Source organism: Bos grunniens, chromosome 15, assembly GCF_055505025.1.
Source record: "Bos grunniens cultivar Pamir isolate PY7600 chromosome 15, Bosgru_T2T1.0, whole genome shotgun sequence".
NCBI classification, from domain to species: Eukaryota; Metazoa; Chordata; class Mammalia; order Artiodactyla; family Bovidae; genus Bos; species Bos grunniens.
The window spans coordinates 44285800-44307296 of NC_141179.1; the positions used below are offsets into that span (position 1 = coordinate 44285800).

Genomic DNA, 21497 nt, shown 5'->3' on the forward strand with positions numbered 1-21497 from the left:
TACAGTTTTCAGAGCAGCAGGCAGTGTGCTGTGCTTATGCCTGTATTGGAGTGGTAGTGGTGGGGGAGTATGGTAGATGAAGCCAAAGGGATTTCAAGTTTTGGTGGTGACGTCTGTCATGGGAGGGGTTTGGACTTAGTCACACCGCTGTTGCCGTTAGTTAGGTCTTAATTATTTTTCCCCCAGAGAGTAGTTTTCAGTTTCTTTTTAGTAATGGAAAAACATTTTTTTTTTTCAAAACAGTATTTATACCCATCTCCAAATGATATAAAACATAGGATGGCTTTTTAAAGCAAATGTGTATTTTCAGTAAGCATAGTGAGCTGCACAGTGGAGGTGAGAGAAAGCATTTTTGTGCTTGAATGGAGCTGACCCGAGAGAACCTTCTCCTCTGTGGGCGCTGGGCCGTTCCCGAATCCTGCACGGTCTGGCAGTGACTGCGGTGGTGGAGTGCCTGTGAGTGGGCTCTCTGGGAATGGGAAAGACTGTAAAACCCTGGAGTGCGTCCCCAGAAGACTGACCTTACGAGAGAAGTTCTGGGAAACAAACCGCAGGGAGACTTTACAGGAATTTTTGGTTGAGCCCACAAGCAAGGCACATGAGGAAAAGAGATGTAATTATAGTTTGTAAGTCTATGAAAAGATGCAATGAGTGACATGAAATAGCCATTCTAAGTTTCTTCTTCCTGTTGGACAGGAAGGAATGGGGTTTTATGCATTCATTCAGCAGATTTTTACTGCGTGCCAGCTGTAAGCTGGGCCCTATACTAAATGCAGAGAATAGGTGGCTAGCAAAACAGTCAAGGTTCCTGCTCCTAAGGAACCTGGGGGGAAGCACATGATGGCACAAGGGAGCAATTACAGATTATGGTGAGTGCCATGGAGGGTAAGTCCTCATTCAGACTGGAGGGTCGCAGACTTCTCTTAGGAAGTGAGAGGCAAGTTGAGCCAAGTAAGATTCAGCCAGGCAAAGACTATGGCGTAGGGGGGCATCCAAGGCAAAGGGGAACAGCCTGGAGAAACTCTGACACTTTGGGGAACTAAAAAGAGGCCCACGGAGCTGGCACCCAGAGGGGGAGGGCAGGAGAGGAGGCTGGAGAAGAGTCATACAGGGCCTTATAGGGACATGGGAAGATTTTAGATTTTACCCTGAATGTTGGGGAGCCATTGAAGTGTGTTAAGCAGGAAATGACATGATCTAGTGTAAAAGGGTGATTCAGACACCTCCGTGGAGAATGGAGCTGTGAGGGCAAGAGTGAAAGCTGGGGTGGTCAGGAGGTTTTCGTCACAGTTAAGGGGAGAGATTAGGGTGGCGATGAGGTGCAGAAAAATGAACAGATGAAAGATATATCTAGGAAGTAGCATTGTCTGGAGTCGGTAAGTGGATTGGCTGCGGGCCAGAAAGAGGTAGGGATGCACAAAGGTATCTCCTTGTCAGTACAAGCCTGCACGGGGACTCCCAGCAGACCACACAGGTTACAGGTTCCTGTCTTTCGGGAAAGGTCAGGTAGGATTGATCTGAATCCAGCCTTGCAGAGGCAGCAGGATTCAGCTGACCTCTTGCTCTGCCCAGTTCAAGGAACTTACACACAATAGCAGCACCCAGCAGAGATTCCAGTTCTCCCAGTAGTAGGGCACTTACTGTGTCCCTATCTGGGCCCCTCCCCCGACTCAGGGCAAGGCTCTAAGGAAGCAGTATAACCCCAGTGTGCCACTAGGGGGCGCATGGCCTGCATTCTGTGTCAGGTCTGGTCTGGAGGGCTTTTTGAAGTTTGCATTAGAGAGAGACTGAATTGTATCAGCTTTAGTAATCCACCTCCCCTGACCCTTCATTCTCCTTAGAAGAATGCCTGGTATATGGTATTTGTTGTTTAGTCGCTAAGTTGCGTCTGACTCTTTGCCACCTCATGGACTGTAGCCCGCCAGGCTCCTCTGTCCATAGGATTTCCCAGGCAAGAATACTGGAGTGGGTTGCCATTTCCTTCTCCACGGGATCTTCCTGACCCAGAGATCAAACCCAAGTCTGCTGCATTGCAGGTGGATTCTTTACTGCTGAGCCACCAAGGAAGCCCACTCAATAAACATGAGTTGGTATTATAACTGTGATTAGTGTCTTATTGTAGAAATGAATGGGTATTGCCTCTTGTTTCTCAGTATGGAGACTGGGCAGGTGGAATGTGCATTTTAGGGATCAGGAGAAGAACAGAAAACTGCCTGTTGGGAACGGGACAAGAGAGAAGGTGAGTGATTTGATGGTGTTGCCCTTGCTCTTTCATCCTGTCCTCCACGGACGGGGAACACTAGGGACACTAGGAATTCCTTTGAGGAATTCCTGAGTTGGTACTTGGGTCGGGGTGTTGGATTGGGTATTTTTAGTGGCTGGTTGAGTGTGCCCTCTTTGACACTCCGGTTGCTCCACTGAAGCAGCAGTGTCCCCCCCTTAGGGTTGGTGCCACCCTGTTATTTCCTGCTGGATTTTGTGATGCTCCTCCTACCTTATCTCCTGCATATATATACCTTTTAAACTAGAGTGAATTAAAATCTTGTTTTAAGAAATTTGCTATAATACTGAAGGTTAGTCAAAAACACAAAGATTCTGCATGGGGTCTCTGCATTAAAGATTCCATCAGGATCTCTCTAGCACTGCTTGAGGAAACAACATTGAAAAATACAGGGCTTCCTTGATGGTTTAGATGGTGAAGAATTTCCTGCAATACAGGAAACCCAGGTTCGATCTCTGGGTTGGGAAGATCCCCTGGAGAAGGAAATGGCAACCCACTCTAGTATTCTTGCCTGGAGAATTCCATGGACAGAGGAGACTGGCAAGTTACAGCCCATGGGGTCACAAAGAGTCGGACATGACTGAGCAGCTAACACATATTGAAAACTTTCTTACTTGAGGCTCTGTGTCCTTTTCTGGGGGGCATACCTACTGCCCCAGGTTTTTGTCTGTGATGAAGAGCAGCTGAGATGAATGACATTCTTAGCTCAGTGCCTGATTTAAGGAGGATGCCTTCACACACATCTTTTCATGCTTATCCCAGACCTGTCACTTGCTCAGGGGAGGGGTTTTATGGGTAAAAGCTGGAAGGCTTGGTGACTTCCCAAGGGCATATGGCTGTCACGGAGCCCAGCACTGCCTGGTCTTCTGACCCTGGCTTTGTCTGGTGCCCTTGGAACTGCTCTACTTAGTACACAAAGAGAGCTGAAAGGCTTGGGTATTATTTCTAGATCAGATATCTTCTGGTTCTGTGACCTGGGGCAAGTTATTTAACCTCTCTTTTAGATTTAAAAAAAAATCTGTTAAATTAGTATGATTACAGGAATCCTAACTCCAGGTCTATTGGGTTTGAGAGATGAGCCAAGATTTGTGAGAGTTTTTTTTGAAAATTGTAATCTGTGCACCAGTATGTTTCACATCTCATAGAGGTTATCTCAGAGTCTTCAAGGCTGAAAGGATGATAATTGAGCCTATCTTATCATGACTCAGAAGGAGTCTTTATCTTCCCCAGGGAATCCAGCCTTGTATCTCATGACTGGCTGTCAAAAAAGTTGTTTGTAAGATCAGATGGCAGTGTACTTTAGAGGAAAGTACCAGGCTAGGGGGCAGCAGATTGATCTCTACTGTTAGTACTTCGACTGCCAAACTAACTTTGTTACTGTGGTCTAAACATTTGATCCCCTCTAGCCTCAGTTTTCCCATCTATAAAATGGTGATAATAATGGTGGTTCAGATGATAAAGAATCTGCCCACAATGCGGGAGACCTGGCTTCAATCCTTGGATAGGGAAGATGCCTGGAGAATGGAATGGAACCCACTCTGGTATTCTTGCCTGGAGAATTCTGTGGACAGAGGAGCCTGGTGGGCTACAGTCCATAGGATCTCAAAAGAGTTGGACACGACTGAGTGACTAACACAATATGACAATATGTTTCAAAAGGTTTTGAGGATCAAACAAGATAGATCCTGTAAAAGAATATTACACAATAGAAATATGTACCAGGGAATTAAACTTTGAGGACTTGTGGTTCCAGGCACTGTGCTAGCTCTTGGTCAGGACCGATACCATTTCTGACTTCGACAGCAGCTTGCAGAAAGCCCGGGCTTTCTGTATCTGTGTCGCATCTGCTGCTCGGGCTGTGACTCTGGATTGCCCAGGATGCTTCCTGGTGCTGACTGAGCCTTTCCTCTCCATCGCAGGGAGATGAGAGGCTGCTTTGGCACTGGCGCTAGCAGCATGTGTCCCTGCACTGGTTGAAGTCGTCGCCCCAACCTGGGCAGGCAGCAAGGTAAGCAGAGAGGCCGGTCCAGGCGAGCTCCTGAGACGTGAGTGCATTTCCGCCTCAGCCCGCTGCCCGGAAAACCCCAAGTGCACAAACAAGTCAAGGCAGGGCATCTGGGTCCTCCCTACCCTCGCTCCAGGACCCAGAGGAAGGGCTGGCTTCCCCTCCAAGCGTTCAAGCTGACTCCCTCCCCTCCTCACCCCCCTCCCCAGCCTGGACTCTTCCAAGTTATAAAAAATGAGACACTGGAGGGGAACAAAACAAGTCCACTCACTGTCTTCTCCCTTCTCCCTTCTGAGCTGCTGAAGCCAGTTCCCAGGAGCAGCCCAGAGCCCTTGTCTGGCTGGAAGGGAGGTAGGAGGAGTGGAATGCGTGCGGAGCCCGAGCTGATCAAAAGACAGTGCTGTTCCGTGAAAGCCTCCCAGAACTGAGGGAGAGAGGGGGAGACCGCGGGGTTGGGGTGGGGGGGGGGTGGGGGGAGGAGAGGGAGGGAGGGAGAGAGGGAGGGAGGGAGGGAGGCAGAGAGGGAGGGAGGGAGGGAGATCGGAGCAAGCGCCGGCGAGAACAGGGTCTCCATGACGACTGGCCTGGCCGGCCAGCAGTGCTCCGCTTATTTGGCTGGAAGGAGCGCCACGAAAGGTCAGAGGAAGGAGCTGTGGGAAGCTCGCAGCAGGTATCGGAGCCGGAGCGAGTGGATTTGGGGGCCCTGGGCTCCCTAATAGACTGTGGTGTGAGCCAGACTCTGCCGAGAATGGAGTGGGCAGGAAAGCACCGGGACTTTCAGGTAAGTCAGCTCCCAGCTGGGATTGTTTTTCCTCCTTTCCTGGCCGTAGTCTCGGGCTGTTTTCTGGGAGGCCGGCGAGTGTCTGTATGCTCTGCTCTGCTCAGGGTTTGGGGCTCAGGAATGATGTCATGCTCCAACAGTTGGATTCTATTAGCTTACGGAGGAGGGAAGCAGCCGGTTTTCTTGACTTTGCAAATCTAGCTGATCTCACTCTTGCTGAACCTGAGGTGTTCAGACTTCACTACAGGAATCATCATCTTACTTTTATTTAGCACAAAGGCTCAGGAAATTTTACGGGAAGAGTCTTTCATGTAGGGGAAAAAAAAAGAATTATCATCACTCCTGCAATGTGTTTGTAGTTCTTACATGGAAACTCCAGTGTCTTTTGAGTGGCTGGGTTTGTTCTAGGGAACACTGTTGTCTTTTGGTGCTGCTATGTCTGACCTAATGAAAAAAATAAAAGCTAATTAACTCAGCTGGGAGCTGCAGTGAGCTCCAAGTCTCTCTGGGGTAGTTATTAGGAGAGAGGGGCTGTCCTACGGATGTCTGAACCAGGGTCAGTCTCTCTTCTCTCTCTGTCCCCCAGGTAGCCTGGTAAGAAGCAAGCTGTCCTCCTTTATTATTAATAAAATCCATCACAGGTTTTCCTAAACAAATGTATGGGGTGGAGGCAGGGGGCGTCTGGAGAAGGGTGGGACCTGTCAAGGTTCCTTATCCCGGTATCTCTGAGTAGATTGCTGCTAAGAGCTGGCTTACCTGAGGAGACCTGAAGTACTGTGGTTTGCTGAATGGATTCCCTGGTTAACGTTTGAATCAAGTCTCAGGGCATGCGGTGTCTATGCCATGTACTCCTACACTGTAGTCCTGTGTTTCGGTAAAACTTATCCTGACCTAGAGGACCGGTGTGTGGTGAACTCAGTATGGCCTTGGAGAGGAGATCATTCCAGAAAGGCACTTGTATAGGTGTTGAGATCGCTAAGGTTGTCAGTGATCTCAGCAGGAGGTTTCATGCGGTGGAAACTCCCTGCAGTGGAGACCCCTCAGGAGACGTGCTTCCGCTTCAGCCATGTTATGTCTTAAACTTACTCCTGGGCCTCAGGAGGCTCGGTGGCTGCTTTTGGTTTCCCTGTGGGATGAGGGAACAGCTGCGGTCCTAGCTCTTTGGTTTTTCTTCTTGAACTTTCTGAACAGAATGTCTTTTGTACTCTGGCACACAATGAGGGGGCCTTCTGATTAACTTCGGGTCAGCTTGCCAATGAAAGCACTGGCCGTGTCTCGAATTGGGCTCCCTGAACGTGTACATGAGTGCATCAGTGTTGTGGCCTGAGGCTCCACAAGGGTGAACTCAATGGCCCCGGACCTTGGATGGGCCACTTATAAAGTAGTGTTTCCTTTTATTCCATTCTAGGGCTCCTCTGCTTGGTTGACACCTTGATTAACTGGGGGGATGTGGCTTGGTGCTGTTGGCTGGGACTCAAATCAGGGGATATGAAGAGGAGTCAGTGGGCCCTTCTGTGGGCAACACAAATCCAGGATCTCAGTTCTCCTCTATTTGTGTGGATGTAGTTGGGCAGCTCCTTCAATTTTACGTCCCTTGCTCATGTGAAGGAGAGAGGGCACTGGCGACCCACTCCAGTACTCTTGCCTGGAAAATCCCATGGACGGAGGAGCCTGGTAGGCTGCCGTCTATGGGGTTGCTAAGAGTCGGACACGACTGATGTGGCTTAGCAGCAGCAGTAGCTCATGTGAAGAGGGTCAGCAGATGCTCTTTCTTCTGGTATAGCAGAATGATAATAGCTTGGGGTTTAGGAGACTTGAATTGTGGCTAGGTCATGCTACTCACCATTCAGGTAGCCATTGGCAAGACTCTCAACTTCTACAACCTTCAGATTTATTGGCTGGTGAGATGGAGGTAATGATAAAAGTTCCTCCACAGTAGTGTTGGGAGGAGCAAATGAAACAACTTCCACAGAAGAAATTTAAACCAGTCAAGATCTATATAATGTAAGATGTTATGAGTTGACCCTTGAAGAATGGTCTCTCTCTGTTCTGGAAAGTCACTTTGCTCTCTGTTCTGGTTATCCCATTTATAAAGGCCCCTCTTCTTTTTTGCACTTATAAATAAAAATGAGAAAAACCTTTGAAAACTTCAAGATGTTAAAGAAAGCATACAGGCAAGTTTAGTAAGAGTGATGTTCACTGTAGGCTTGGAGCCTCGTAAATGATCCTTGAGAGATGAAGCTTTCCTGGTGTCCCCTGATTCACGTGTTTTCGTTCAGAGGAGAGGGATTTCAAGAGACCCCTTGGCTTTTCCAGTGTCCCACAGCTAGCTGCCTGGCATTTACAGAGTCAGGTTTTAGGAGCTGGAAGGGAAGCTACTGGTTGCTAGGGCCCGTTCCTCATCCTGTTAGGTTGTGCTGGGAAAACTGTTTCGAGGGAGCCCAGAGGCCTTCCTCCTCTGTCCTGGGTTTTAAAGGCAGGGTTCTAACTGGCAGGAAGAGTTATTGCTCTGAAAGGTCCTTGGGGGCTGGGCAGCTCTCTTAGGAACCTGTGGCTGCAGCTTAGAGGGAAACCAGAATGAAAGAAAGAAATGAGGAAGTGGGAATTCCAAGGGCAGAGATACTCGATATGCCCTGGGACTGTGCCAGGGAACAGAATCGCAGGGGAGCGGGAAGCCTCTGGGCGAGGGTGTGCCAGCTCTGTCCTCGGGGACACCGGGAGGCTCCTGGGTACCAGGCAGGAACACAGAGGGGGCGCTGGTACCCCACCTGCAGCCGCAGCTCTTGTTGTAGGGCAGGGGCACCCCTGGCAGCCAGGCCCTGGAGTGGTGCCTAGGAAGAAGCCCCTGAACAGATTAAAAAAATAACAACAAACAAACAAAAACAACAGAGCCTTTTTTTCCAGGTGAGTCTTGTCACAGCAGCCTCTCTAGCCTGGGGGAAGCTGTCCACAGCTTAGTGCGGGTCTGCAGCTGTTTCCCGCTCCTTCAGTCCAGCTTCCCGGAGCTGAGTCACAAATTGGACCCCTCCATGTTCCTTAAGGATTAAAAAGGAACATTTCTGTTCTCGCTCTCTCTCTCCCACTTCTTCTACTACTCTTCCTGCGCTCTCCGGCCCTGGGCTCCTTCTGTCTACAAAATTAGAATTATCAGTAACTCGGGGAAGTTGAAACTTTGAAATACCCTGGAAGACCGACCAAGGCCATCCTCAGTTCTGCTGGCTCTGCCCTGTCCCTGGAATGAAGGGCTTGGGGGTACCGTTTGGAGTGGTGCCCTGACTCCAGATATCATGGCCATTCTGCTGGCCAGGAACTAGGAGGGGTGTGCCCCACTCCCCACCTCATGGGATTCAATGAACTATTTCCGGGAGACCCACTGGTCACCGGAGTGAGGTGGAGGGTCTGAGTCCTGGGCCTTCCAAAGCGCCTCCCTGTGGGCTCGTGGGACTGAGAGGCTGAGAGCATGTGGTCTGTTGCTTCTCTTAGCTGTTACCTGTCAGTGCCCTGGAGGCTCCTGATGTTTTGTGTGGGGCCCAGGAGGGTTTGCTGAGACAGCCAAGCAGAGGGAAAGCGTGTGGAGCCTGGAGGAGGCGTGTGGAGCCTGGAGGAGGCAGAGGGCAGGCAGCAGCCCCCAGGGCTTTGGCTTGTCTGCCTTCTGTGCCTCCACCTTCACTGGGGAGAACGGGCTGCGGGTAGTGGGAGGGCACATCTGCTGACAGATGAGTGAGTTCTTTGGTTTAGAGGAACCATGGAAAGTGGAGAAGGGGCCAGGAGGGCATGAGAGAAGGGGAAAAAAATGACCATCTGGCATGGTCTGCAGAGATCGCTCTCTCTGTGGGAAAATATGCTTTAGTGAGTGGCTTCTTCTAGGGGTGGGGAGGGAGACCCTGTGCTCTGCTGGGGCGGAGGTGCTCTGTGCACCTGTCCTGGTAGGTGTTGGGGGTGAAATGCTGGGTAAGTCTGTCTAGGGAAAACATGCCAAGTGATATTGTCTGATAGAAAATATCGAGGTTGGGATGGAGGTCCAAGAGGAAGGGGATATATGCATACATATAGCTGATTCACTCCACTGTACAGCAGAAACTAACACAACATTGTAAAGCGACTCTATTCCCCCCCAAAAAAATCCAAGGTCTCTGTTTTTAGCCATAGGCCCTAGAAAGACTGGCCTGGGTGTGTGTTGAGCAGAGAGGAGGATGCCAAATGAGTCGAGACTACCTTATTGAAGGATTTCTCCAAAGATCCATTGTCTTATTTTTTTTGACCCTGGTAAACTGGTATACTGTTGTTGAGGGGGTGTGGAAATGATCACAGTACTCTTCTCATCTGAAAGCTGCACTGTCTATATCAAGGGTGAATTATATGCAATCAGGATATGAAGCCTTCTTAACCAAAGCTGACTTGTCCCTGAGAGTTTGTCATGAAACTACCTGTTTCTCAAAGATCCAGACTATATTTCTGTGTGACTTGTCGTCACTGAAGGGGATTTGTGTGTGAGTTGGCGGTTGGCTAATAGGAAACATCACAGTGAATGAAGGACTGTTTGACCTGGGTAAAATGAGATGGACATAGGGTTATGGAGACAAGCTCTGAAGCAGTAGGAAGACTACTGGAAGGAAACAGGAGAGAGGCCCTGTGAAGCGGACTGGGGAAAAGGTAGTTCTCAGGTGGTAGAGGGGGGACCTGGACTAACCTAGAAGGCCCTCACGGCTTAGCAGAAGGCTGGTTTGCCCCCGGGGGGCTCAAGGAGACAGCTTTGTGTAGGTCCTAACAGGCACTGGGAGGGCAGGAGTGGGTGGGGGTGGCTGGCACTGGGGTCGACACCCCTGTTCATTTGCTCTTGGACTCGGAGACATCCCTGGTCTCCACATGTTCTCTTGGTCTGTTCACTCATTTAGTCAGTGAGTCTAGAGGGTCTGGGCCAAGAGCTGGGAAAGATATAAAAAAAAAAATCAAGTGTGAGATTTATCATACACACACACACACACACACACACACACACACACACACTGTGTTACATGATTTATTATGCTTATTTCCTCCCCAGTGTGAGCCTCTGTCCATGTGACTGAGAAGGAACACTGACCTACTAAAGTTTTAGGTTTTGATGGTAGGATTAATGACTAGCTCATGCTTTAGACTGGGCAAAAGGAAGAGGGTCCAACTCTTAGACTCTGATTTGAAGCACTATTTGAGTGATGGAAGAGAGCCAACTAAGGACTGGAAATAGGAGGAGGGTGAGGGTTCTAGGCCTGGGTGGCACTCTGGGAGTGTCGGACGACGGGGTATGTGTGCAGGGGGTGGGTAATGGGAAGAGGGAAATGGGAAAATTGGAAAGAAAACTACAAAGTCAGCTAGTTTCTAGAACTCTTTAGCTTTGTGTGCTCATTTGTGTCTTGGAACAGAGGCTCCCTTATTGAGTTCTAACAACTGAGTTTTATAGATTGCTTTTAAGTGAGTCAACCTGTACTGTGTGTGTTCAACTCTCAGTGACTATTACGCGCCCAGTGAGGGTATGGTGCTGCCTTTGAGCAGCTCTGATGGAGCTATTTACATATAATACGAGAGTATCTTACAGGCAGTCTGGTGAAGTGACTAAGGGTTGGAACCCAGGGATCGTAAATAAATCTAGATTTAGAACCTGATGTTACTATTTGTTATCTGTGTGACCTTGGGTAATTTATCTAATCTCTCTGAGCCTCAGTTTTCTGTGAGGCATCTGTAAAACGGATATACAGGAAGTCCCCTGTATATGAATGAATTCCATTCTGAGAGTGCATTTGTAAGCCCGATTTGTTCAAAGTCCAACAAAGTTAGCCTAGGTACTCAACTAACATAATTGGCTGCATAGTACCGCATGCTGCTGCTGCTGCTAAGTCACTTCAGTCGTGTCCGACTCTGGGCAACCCCGTAGACGGCAGCCCACCAGGCTCCCCCGTCCCCGGGATTCGCCAAGCAAGAACACTGAAGTGAGTTGCCATTTCCTTCTCCAATGGATGAAAGTGAAAGTGAAGCTGCTCAGTCATGTCCAACCCTCAGCAACCCCCTTGACTGCAGCCCACCAGGCTCCTCTGTCCATGGGATTTTCCAGGCAAGAGTACTGGAGTGGGGTGCCATTGCCTTCTCTGATAGTACCGCATAGGTTTATATATATATAAACCTATATTTATATAGGTTTATAGTACTTTTCACACAAATAATACATGAAAGACAAACAGAAAGTAAACATTTTTAATCTTACTGTATAGTACCTTGAAAAGTACAGTACAGTAGCTGGAATCCAGGGGCTGGCCTACAATTCCATCAGGTCTTCACAAGGACTTCAGTGAAGTCATCCTCTTGTAGATCTAGCTTGAAATAAATATACTGTACTAAGATATAAGCATCTGAATGCAGAGTTCCAAAGAATAGCAAGAAGAGATAAGAAAGCCTTCTTCAGTGATCAATGCAAAGAAATAGAGGAAAACAACAGAATGGGAAAGACTAGAGATCTCTTCAAGAAAATTAGAGATACCAAGGGAACATTTCATGCAAAGATGGGCTCAATAAAGGACAGAAATGATATGGACCTAACAGAAGCAGAAGATATTAAGAAGAGGTGGCAAGAATACACAGAAGAACTGTACAAAAAAGATCTTCACGACCCAGATAATCACAATGGTGTGATCACTCACCTAGAGCCAGACATCCTGGAATGTGATGTCAAGTGGGTCTTAGAAAGCATCACTACGAACAAAGCTAGTGGAGGTGATGGAATTCCAGTTGAGCTCTTTCAAATTCTGAAAGATGATGCCGTGAAAGTGCTGCACTCAATATGCCAGCAAATTTGGAAAACTCAGCAGTGGCCACAGGACTGGAAAAGGTCAGTTTTCATTCCAATCCCAAAGAAAGGCAATGCCAAAGAACGCTCAAACTACCACACAATTGCACTCATCTCACATGCTAGTAAAGTAATGCTCAAAATTCTCCAAGCCAGGCTTCAGCAATACGTGAACCATGAACTTCCTAATGTTCAAGCTGGTTTTCGAAAAGGCAGAGGAACCAGAGATCAAATTGCCAACATCCGCTGGATCATAGAAAAAGCAAGAGAGTTCCAGAAAAACATCTATTTCTGCTTTATTGACTATGCCAAAGCCTTTGACTGTGTGGATCACAATAAACTGTGGAAAATTCTGAAAGAGATGGGAATACCAGACCATCTGACTTGCCTCTTGAGAAATCTGTATGCAGGTCAGGAAGCAACAGTTAAAACTGGACATGGAACAACAGACTGGTTCCAAATAGGAAAAGGAGTATATTGTCACCCTGCTTATTTAACTTATATGCAGAGTACATCGTGAGAAACGCTGGACTGGAAGAAGCACAAGCTGGAATCAAGATTGCCAGGAGAAATATCAATAACCTCAGATATGCAAATGACACCACCCTTATGGCAGAAAGTGAGGAGGAACTAAAAAGCCTCTTGATGAAAGTGAAAGTGGAGAGTGAAACAGTTGGCTTTAAGTTCAACATTCAGAAAACGAAGATCATGGCATCTGGTCCCATCACTTCATGGCAAATAGATGGGGAAACAGTGGAAACAGTGTCAGACTTTATTTTTTTGGGCTCCAAAATCACTGCAGATGGTGACTGCAGCCATGAAATTAAAAGACGCTTACTCCTTGGAAGGAAAGTTATGACCAACCTAGATAGCATATTCAAAAGCAGAGACATTACTTTGCCAACAAAGGTCCGTCTAGTCAAGGCTGTGGTTTTTCCTGTAGTCATGTATGGATGTGAGAGTTGGACTGTGAAGAAGGCTGAGCGCTGAAGAATTGATGCTTTTGAACTGTGGTGTTGGAGAAGAAACTCTTGAGAGTCCCTTGGACTGCAAGGAGATCCAACCAGTCCATTCTGAAGGAGATCAGCCCTGGGATTTCTTTGGAAGGACTGATGCTGAAGCTGAAACTCCAATACTTTGGCCACCTCATGTGAAGAGTTGACTCATTGGAAAAGACTCTGATGCTGGGAGGGATTGGGGGCAGGAGGTGAAGGGGATGACAGAAGATGAGATGGCTGGATGGCATCGCTGACTCGATGGACGTGAGTCTCAGTGAACTCCGGGAGTTGGTGATGGACAGGGAGGCCTGGCATGCTGCGATTCATGGGGTCGCAAAGAGTTGGACAAGACTCAGCGACTGAACTGAACTGTACTCTACACAGTACTGTAAAGTATACAGAAGTATAACCACTTGTAAAGGATGCACACATGTGACAGTGAACACCAGACACGTGAACAAACTTATATGACTGGACATGTGAACGCACATTCCCATCTTCGAAAGTTTGCACCTTGAAGGTTTGTACATAGGGGACTTCCTGTAATGATAGTTCTTAGCTGGTTAGCGTTGTGGTGAAGATTGAATGAAATGATGCATGTAAAGCTCTCAGCCCAGCGCCTGGCCCACAGTAAATGTTCAACGCTTTCCATTATTATCATCAGTTTAGAGCAGCACTTTGAAGAGACTGTGGCTGGCATCTCTTAATCAGGTTGGGGTTACTGTGTTAGGAAAGTCAAATCAGATCCTCCTTTTTTTTAGAAGGAGTGTAGACTTTGCATTTTCTTCCTCTTTCCGTCAAGACCTCAGGAGAGTTGCTGAAGTGATCCTCTTGACCCAGCTTCACAGGCTCAGCTTTATCCTTCTGAAGGAGGCTTACCTTCACAGCCAGAGGAGTCTAGAACTGCTTTTTTGCCTGCCCCTCTCCTATAGGCCAGCCCAGGTGGGACCTTGAGGTCCTCTTTAACCCAGCCCTGGAGGCCCTGTCCTATCTGCTGCCTCCAGTGCTCTGGACACTGGCTACCCTGGCACTGCTCACCTCTCTTCCGTGAATTCTCTGTGTCCTTCAAAACTCAGCTTAGAACACGGGCTTTGAGGCTGCCTCTGGAGGTTCACAGTCTGGCACTTCCTCTTCCTACCTGTGGACCCCTGCAGTTAACCTCTGTAAAACCTTAGTGTCTTCATCCGTGAATTGGGAGTAATATTACCCATCCCAACGATCTGTTGCAGGAGTTAATTTGTATAAAGCACTTAGTTTCTGGCACACACATGCTCTCAGTAAGTGCTAACTGCTGCTGTTATTGGAGATCTCTCCCTCCTAGGAGCGTCTCTGGCTGCATGCTGCAGAAGAAAGAGCCCTGGCCTCGTAGTAAGCAGATCTGAGTGTTAGTCCTAGGCTTCGAAACTTCTTCTAGCAAGGGGGGATTGGGATTGGGTGTTTTCGTTGACATTCTGACTTGACACTTGAAATGCATCTTATCTTTCCAACTGGAGATTCCCTAAAGTCTTATGAAACTGAGTATAGTAGTTGATATATTTTATTTCCTCAAATTGACCTACATATGTAGTTTATGCTTTAAAACATATTTGAGTTAACTTTTTAAAAAAACCCCATCAGCTGGATTCTGGGAAACATTCCGACTTGGTTCTTTTAACTTGGAGACTGGGAACGTGTTCTCAGCTGCACAGGGCTTGGTTGCAACAACTTGCGAAGAGGCTCTAGCTGTCAGTCAGCTAGAAGGTCTCCCAGGTCAGTAAGAAATAGAGGTGGTGGTTTCACTTAGTGCCTCTGGAACAATTTTGGTCATTAGATGTTTGGGGTTCTCCTGTGCTGCAAAGACTTAGACCAGCTCTGTGAATAAATTCTGTCCACGCTGTTTCCCTCTGTCAGTGGAGAAAACTGGCAAGTGTTTTCTGATGGATCCTCTCTCCTGTAGATCCTGGAGTGAGCCGCTTGTGCTCAGCGACAAACCTGTGTGTTAGGGGAAGAGCCCTCCAATGAAAGAGTGATGTCCAGAGCCAGGTCAGGCTGTTGTGGTTCACATTCAGGCTCTGCTGCATCCCAGCTCGGTCACCGTGGGTAAGGCACCCAGCCTCCTAGGGCCCAGTCCCTCGTCTGTAGAATGGATGTGGTAGTAGTACTATTTTCATAGGGTCATGGTGAGGTCTAAATGTCAAGTGCTGAGAATAGCACCTCGTATCTAGCACTTCATGCAGTGTGAGCAATGACTGTTATATTTATTATTCTCTCATAAGTCAAGCAGAGTTTGATTCTGAGTGCCTAGTCTCTCTGGTTTGTTCTGCTGAGAAATGTGAGGTGCTACCCACTTCCTCTATGTCTTGGACAGATATCTAGTATCAGCAGGGCAGTGACACGTGTCCCCTATCAGTGCATGGACTTCCCAGGTGGCGGTAGTGGTAAAGAACCCGCCTGCCAATGCAGGAGGCTTAAGAGACGTGGGTTTGATCCCTGGGTCAGGAAGATCCCCAGAAGGAGGGCATGGCAACCCACTCCAGTATTCTTGCCTGGAGAATCCTATGGACAAAGTAGTCCATAGGGCTGCAAAGAATCAGACACGATGGAGGTGACTTAGCACATGCGCTGGTATCAGTGCATGGGTCATAGCTCCTTTACCTTGCTTTTGTAAAGAAATATGTAAGCTAGAGGGGGAATCTGGCTAAACAAAGGAGCATCTAGGTTGAAAGGACCCTCTCTGATGAGTCATGCGTGTTCTGTAGCAGAGCCCTGGGTGAAAGAGTAAGATGGGAAGTGGGCTGAGGGAGAATGTAAATCAGGGGCAGAGAGAGCTTGTGAGTGGTGAATATCCCCAGGCAGGTGGTTGCGGTTGAGACACTGAGTTGTAGGAGAGGCTCTTGGCACTTTGTCTTCCAGGAGACAGGTTGCCTCCCCAGCCCCAAGGTGACACTTGTTCCTGCACTGGACTCTGAGACCAGTCTCAGAGGAGCGGTGGGTTGGGTCCAGGAGGTTCTAACCTGTTCCTCACAAGAATGAGTAGTTGCAGTAGCTTGGTGCATCTTATCTACAAGTGTAATTATAAAGAGATTGCCTTTTTCAACGGCAAGAAATGGGAACTTTTGCTGCCAAATTTAGCAGCATGTTTTAAGTCCCTCAAATCTCCTTTGAGTGCTACCAAAGCTCTCAGCTTTGTTGTTATCTCTTGTTGAAACAGTCTGGGAAGGTCACATCAACAGTGCCAATTTATGGGCCTGCTGAACCCAGGCTGGCCTGGGGCAGAATGGGGAGTTCCTGGGAGTAGGTGCTTCACAAATTTTCCCTTTGAGTGAGGCTGTTTATAATTTAAGGTTCCTTTTGCTTCAGAAGACCAAACTGCGGATTAGGGTCAAACATCTTATTTCTTCCGCAGTCTTACTTCTGTAGGCTCCCAGAGGCAGGAACTCAAACTCTGCAGTAGCTCCCTATATACACTCAGGGGAAGCTCAGTCTTGATAGTATTTTCAGCTGCCTACACTATGCCCGACTCTCCTTACCGGAGGTAAGTTTTCTTGGTGCAGATTTTGTGCCAGACTTCCCTACCTCTTTTAGTTTATTGGCAATTTTTGACCTCCCTTGTGTTCTGAAGGAGTGATTAAAAGAAGTGAAGACCAGAGGGTGTAGAAACCACACGTGAGGTTTCGTACTCATATGTAGAGATCTGAGAATAAGAAAGTCAGATGCATGTGTGCCTAGACTTTGTCTCTTGGCAAATGGATGCAAATAGGGAAAGGAAGTGAAAGAACCTGACTGACCCTGGCAACTCTCAAGAAGTGTGGTGTTTGAATGCGAAAGGAAAATACCTGGGATAGCTGAGTTGAACTTGGCAATGGCAGTGGCCTTGGTTTGCAGTCTGTGACTTGACTCACTCAGAGAAATGAGACTTTGGAATCCAGAAAGAGAGCCCTGAAGTTTATTTTCTTTGTTCCTCTCTCACCTCCAGATTTATTCACCACTTTGGCTTCAGACATAAATGGAAATGCCAGATAAATTGCTGTTTTTGGGATGGCTTGAGCAGCACTGTCCTCTCTGGGTCCGGGCTCTTTGGGTGGATCATCACTGCTACTCAGGGTAGGGTCACTGCTCAGATGTGCTGGGAGAGCCGGCTGTGAGGGTGCTAGTGGTAAGAAGGACTGTGGGTTCTCTTAACGCTGAGTAAGTGCCCAAAGGGAAGTGGCAGGGGCCAAGTTAAAAAGAAAACAGTGAGGCACAGCTAGAAAATTGTGTTGTATTTAGACCTCATTAAATACAAATAGACAAGTTTCTTCTTGAAACCCACATCTGTTTGGTAAACCCAGGTGGGTTTTATATGCAATGCTACCCAGACTCCTTTTCACCTGAAAAATACCCAAGGTCAGATGTCTACATAGCTCTGCTAGAAAAAGTTGAGCCCTGGGAAGCTGTAGAAACTAAAGGATAAGACCGTGGAGTTGTGTGCATTCTACCATGATAAGAAAAGTTAGTGGAGGGAGAAGGCAAGCTGTGAAGATTGCAATACCTGTGACATCGTCCTGGCCAGCCATAGCAGTTAATGTCAGTGGGGGAGCTGGGATGGCTTTATCTGTTTGTGTTCCCTTAGAGTTTATTTCTCCTCAGCCTTTTCTCTTTTTAATTTGCAGTCTTTCCCTGAGATCCCATGGAGGGCAGGAAGGGTGTCCAAATCTGCCTCTCTTGTTTAGAAATGTTATTTATTCATTCATTCATTCAATATGTCTTTATTAAGTGTCCATCCTGTTCTTCGTTTCTTGGGCTTCCCTGATAGCTCAGTTGGTAAAGAATCCACCTGCAATGCAGGAGACCCCAGTTCGATTCCTGGGTTGGGAAGATCTGCTGGAGAAGGGATAGGCTACCCACTCCAGTATTCTTGGGCTTCCCTTGTGGCTCAGCTGGTAAAGAATTCTCCTGCAATGTCAGAGACCTGAGCTTGATACCTGGGTTGGAAAATAGGGAAATGCCAGATAAATTGCTGTTTTTGAGATGGCTTGAGCAGCACCCGGCTCCTGGAGATTTCCATGGACTATTCCATGGGATCGCAAAGAGTCAGAGGCCACTGAGTGACTTTCACTTTCACTTTCATCCCGTTCTAGGCACCATTCTCTATGCTGCAGAAAGTGAAAAGTGAAAGTGAAGTTGCTCAGTTGTGTTAGACTCTTTGCGACCCCGTGGACTGTAGTCTACCAGGCTCCTCCGTTCATGGGATTCTCCAGGCAAGAACACTGGAGTGGGTTGCCATTTCCTTCTCCAGGGGATCTTCCCAACCTAGGTATCAAACCCAGGGATCGAACCCGGGTCTCCCGCATTGCAGGCAGATGCTTTAACCTCTGAGCCACCAGGGAAGCCCCTGTCTATGCTGCAAACGTAGGGATAACTACTGACACATCAAAGTCCTTGTGTGGTGGAGCTTTAAGTAGAGCAGGGGTAGGGGCAGGCAGTAAATAAGCAAACAAATCACAAATAAGATAAAGATAGTGATATGAGCTATGAAGGAAATAATGGTGATGTAAAAGAGAGGCACAGGAACTTGAGAACTATTTTCAAAAAAGAAGTTCGAGAAGGCCTCTCGGAGAAGATGACATTGAAGCTTCAAGGACAAGAAAAAGCTGTGAATGTGCAGATTTGGGGAAGGTACCTTCCTGGACATCCCTGGTGGCTCAGAGGTTAAAGTGTCTGCCTGCAATTTGGGAGACCCGGGTTCCACCCCTGGGTCGGAAAGATCGCCTGGAGAAGGAAATGGCAACCCACTCCAGTATTCTTGCCTGGAGAATCCCGTAGACGGAGGAGCCTGGTGGGCTACAACGACTGAGCGACTTCACTTTCTTTCACCTTCCTGGAAGAGAGAACAGCAGAGCAAAGTCTTTGGGGGTAGAAAAGAGGTCGGCTTGTTGAGAGAACAGAAGGAAAGTCGTCATTGTTAGAATTCAGGGGGCAAGTAGATTGGAAGTAGAAGATGGTGGAGGCTAGTTCAAGTGCAGCCTTTTGGCCATGGTAAGGAGCTTGGAAAACTAGTATGAGGTGTCCATATTCTAGGTCTGTGGCACAACTAGGGCTAAGTTGTCAAAATTTGAGAGGGATGATTGACTGAGAGGAAGATTGAATTTGAAAAGAATCAAGAAAAAAAAAAACAAGGGGAAAGAGAAGGGCTCTGGAGTGGGGGTTGGCACATAGCTAATTAACTAAAGGAAGTTGAATAAATGCAACTCAATTCTGCATAGTCCTTGGGATCAAGCAATATGTTTTAAAGATCCCTGTAGATTTTAGATTTGTGGTGCATCATTAGCAGAATGCATGCTTACTTTCTTCTACGTATTGTGTTTTACTAGGCATTTTCACTTGCATCATTTTAGCAAATTCTCAAGACGACTGTGAGTGAATTTGTTGATGCTCTGGTGTCTCCAGTTGAGGAACGTAGACTGGCGAACTTGCTTAAAATCCAGATCTAAGTCTGTACCATTCCAAAGGATGTGTTCTTTCTATGTCCTCTTATCTAAAACAGTTAATGAGCATTTTCCCCCTGAATTGTTCTGTGTTGTTTCCCATCCTGTTCTCCTTTCTATCCACTGGAAATTAGGATAAGATTTTGGATATTTGTGGGTTTCATCTTTTTCTGAAAGGTGTATCTGGTTGAATGTTGAGAATACCAGTCCATATCAAAAATTGGGCAGGGTAAGGGTGTGTGGCAAGACTTGGAAACAGATAGTCTGAATCACCTCTCTTTATCTGGGTAGGAGGAGTGATCATCTTTCTCATTAAACTCATTAACTACTTGTGGAGACAAGTAGTTAATTAAATGTTATATTATGATTCCCTCTCATTTTGCGATAAGAAGATGGAATTTGTTTTTGGAAGATTTAAGTAATATGTCAGTAAATTAGCATTTGTAAGTAAATTCTGATTTTTTAGTCCACAGGTCTCTTTTGGAGTCTTCAAGTTTGTTGGCAATGTTTGAGGAAAGAAATTTATTAGGCCATAACTTTCACTCCCTGGAAATGGAACATTGGCTAGTTTCTGTTGATAGATACTTCTTTTTTGTGGGACTGATCCTGTTTGGATTCTGTAAGTCAGGGGTGAGGGTTCTGAAATGAAAATGTACAGGGTGTTGATAAACTTCCAGTCCTTGGTGTTCATGAGATCTGTGTTCAGCCTTGGTCCGCCGGCTAGATGGAATGGTCTGTGAAGGGCAGAGAAGGTGAGATTGAATTTCAGGTTTAACATAGATTCCTGACACACAGAGGAATTTCTTTGGTAAGTAATGGGACTCTACTTTTCTGCTTGCCCTACCACTGTCTGTTTTAGACTATTTGGCTTCTGAAGGAAAAGCTCTGTGATTAGGAAAGACTCCTTGAGAGGGTGCTTTCCTCTCCAGGACCTCTTCACTGAGTCTGCACTAGATGGTCACCACCATGAGCTGGGACACACAGATGATCTAGTGGATGACAGAGAAGAGCTTGGTTGAGGTCAGAACTTGAAGTGCTTGAACCCTCTGGAAATTGTTCTTCTGAAAGCAGGAAAGGAACATACCTGGAATTAGTTGGTAAAAAAGAATAAAGTGGTAAAGAACCCGGCTGCTAATACAGGAGATGTAAGAGATGCGGGTTTGATCCCTGGGTTGGGAAGATCCCCTGGAGGAGGGCATGGCAACCCACTCCAGTATTCTTGCTTGGAGAATCTCATGGATAGAGGAGACCAGTGGGCTACAGTCCATAGGGTCGCAAAGAGTTGGACGCGACTGAAGTGACTTAGCATGCATGGATGCACACAGGCATGCAAAGAAACCTATGAGACCACATGGAAGATAGAATTAGAGGGGGAAGAAACATGTCTGTCTTATTGGGTGTAACTAGAGAGCCTGATGGGCTGCAGTCCATGGGCTGCAAAGAGTCAGACATGACTGAGCACAGCACAGAGAGGTAATATTTTGGTCCCTCAAAACTCATTTAAAGGAGACTATAAGGGAAGTCTGGATGGTAGGGAGGGAGGGTCTGACCTCCAGATGACAGAGTTCTCTAGGGCCTTTAGCAGTGGTTTTCAGACTTGAGCTGCTCCCAAACTCACCAAGGAAGCTTGTTTCCAGTTCAGTAGGTCTGAAGTGGGGCCTGAGAATTTGCATTTTTAACATGTTTCTAAATTGCTGCTGCCACCACTGCCTGGGAGGCATTGCTTCCCAGGTTCAGCAGCTGAGAGTCTGATGTCGGTGAGAGGGCCAGATCTAAATAGGTGTGCCTTCCTTTCTAAACTTGGGCTTCCCTGGTGGCTCAGACGACCTGGGTTCGAGGCTTGGATCAGGAAGATGCCCTGAAGAAATAAATTGGCTACCCATTCCAATATAAGTGCCTGGAGAATACCATGGACAGAGGAGCCTAGTGGGCTGCAGTCCATGGGGGTCGCAAAGAGTCAGACATGACTGAACGGCTAACACTTCCACACTTCCACTTCCTTCATTTACTTGGAATTTCATGTCTATACTTTACAGTCTCCTGGGTCGCTAACCCCATAACATCAGCAAAGCCTGGTCAAGGTTCCTGTCCCCAGTCTCTAGGATTCTTCTTGCAATATCCCTGTCACCTCCACATGAGGTTTCCAGCTGTGTGCTCGCCTGTAAACAA

The 21497-nt window shown here is 47.3% G+C and overlaps 1 protein-coding gene across 8 annotated transcripts in view; it reads left to right on the forward strand.

The window, feature by feature from the left end:
- Window positions 1–21497, forward strand: part of DENND2B (DENN domain containing 2B) — a 171434-nt gene that overhangs the window by 40276 nt on the left and 109661 nt on the right. For 3 of the 8 annotated variants that reach the window (XM_086340166.1, XM_086340165.1, XM_086340164.1), the window contains one exon: window positions 4201–4289. The exons of 2 other annotated variants lie outside the window; for them this stretch is intronic. Coding sequence is in view for 1 of the 6 variants with exons in the window: in XM_086340162.1 (XP_086196288.1) it covers window positions 14891–14961 (71 nt within the window). In the remaining 5 variants the exon portion in view is untranslated. Of the gene's footprint in view, window positions 1–4200; window positions 4290–4421; window positions 4638–4925; window positions 5068–14818; window positions 14962–21497 lie in introns of those variants that run through there. 3 more of the 8 variants (XM_086340162.1, XM_086340169.1, XM_086340163.1) reach the window with 3 other exon arrangements.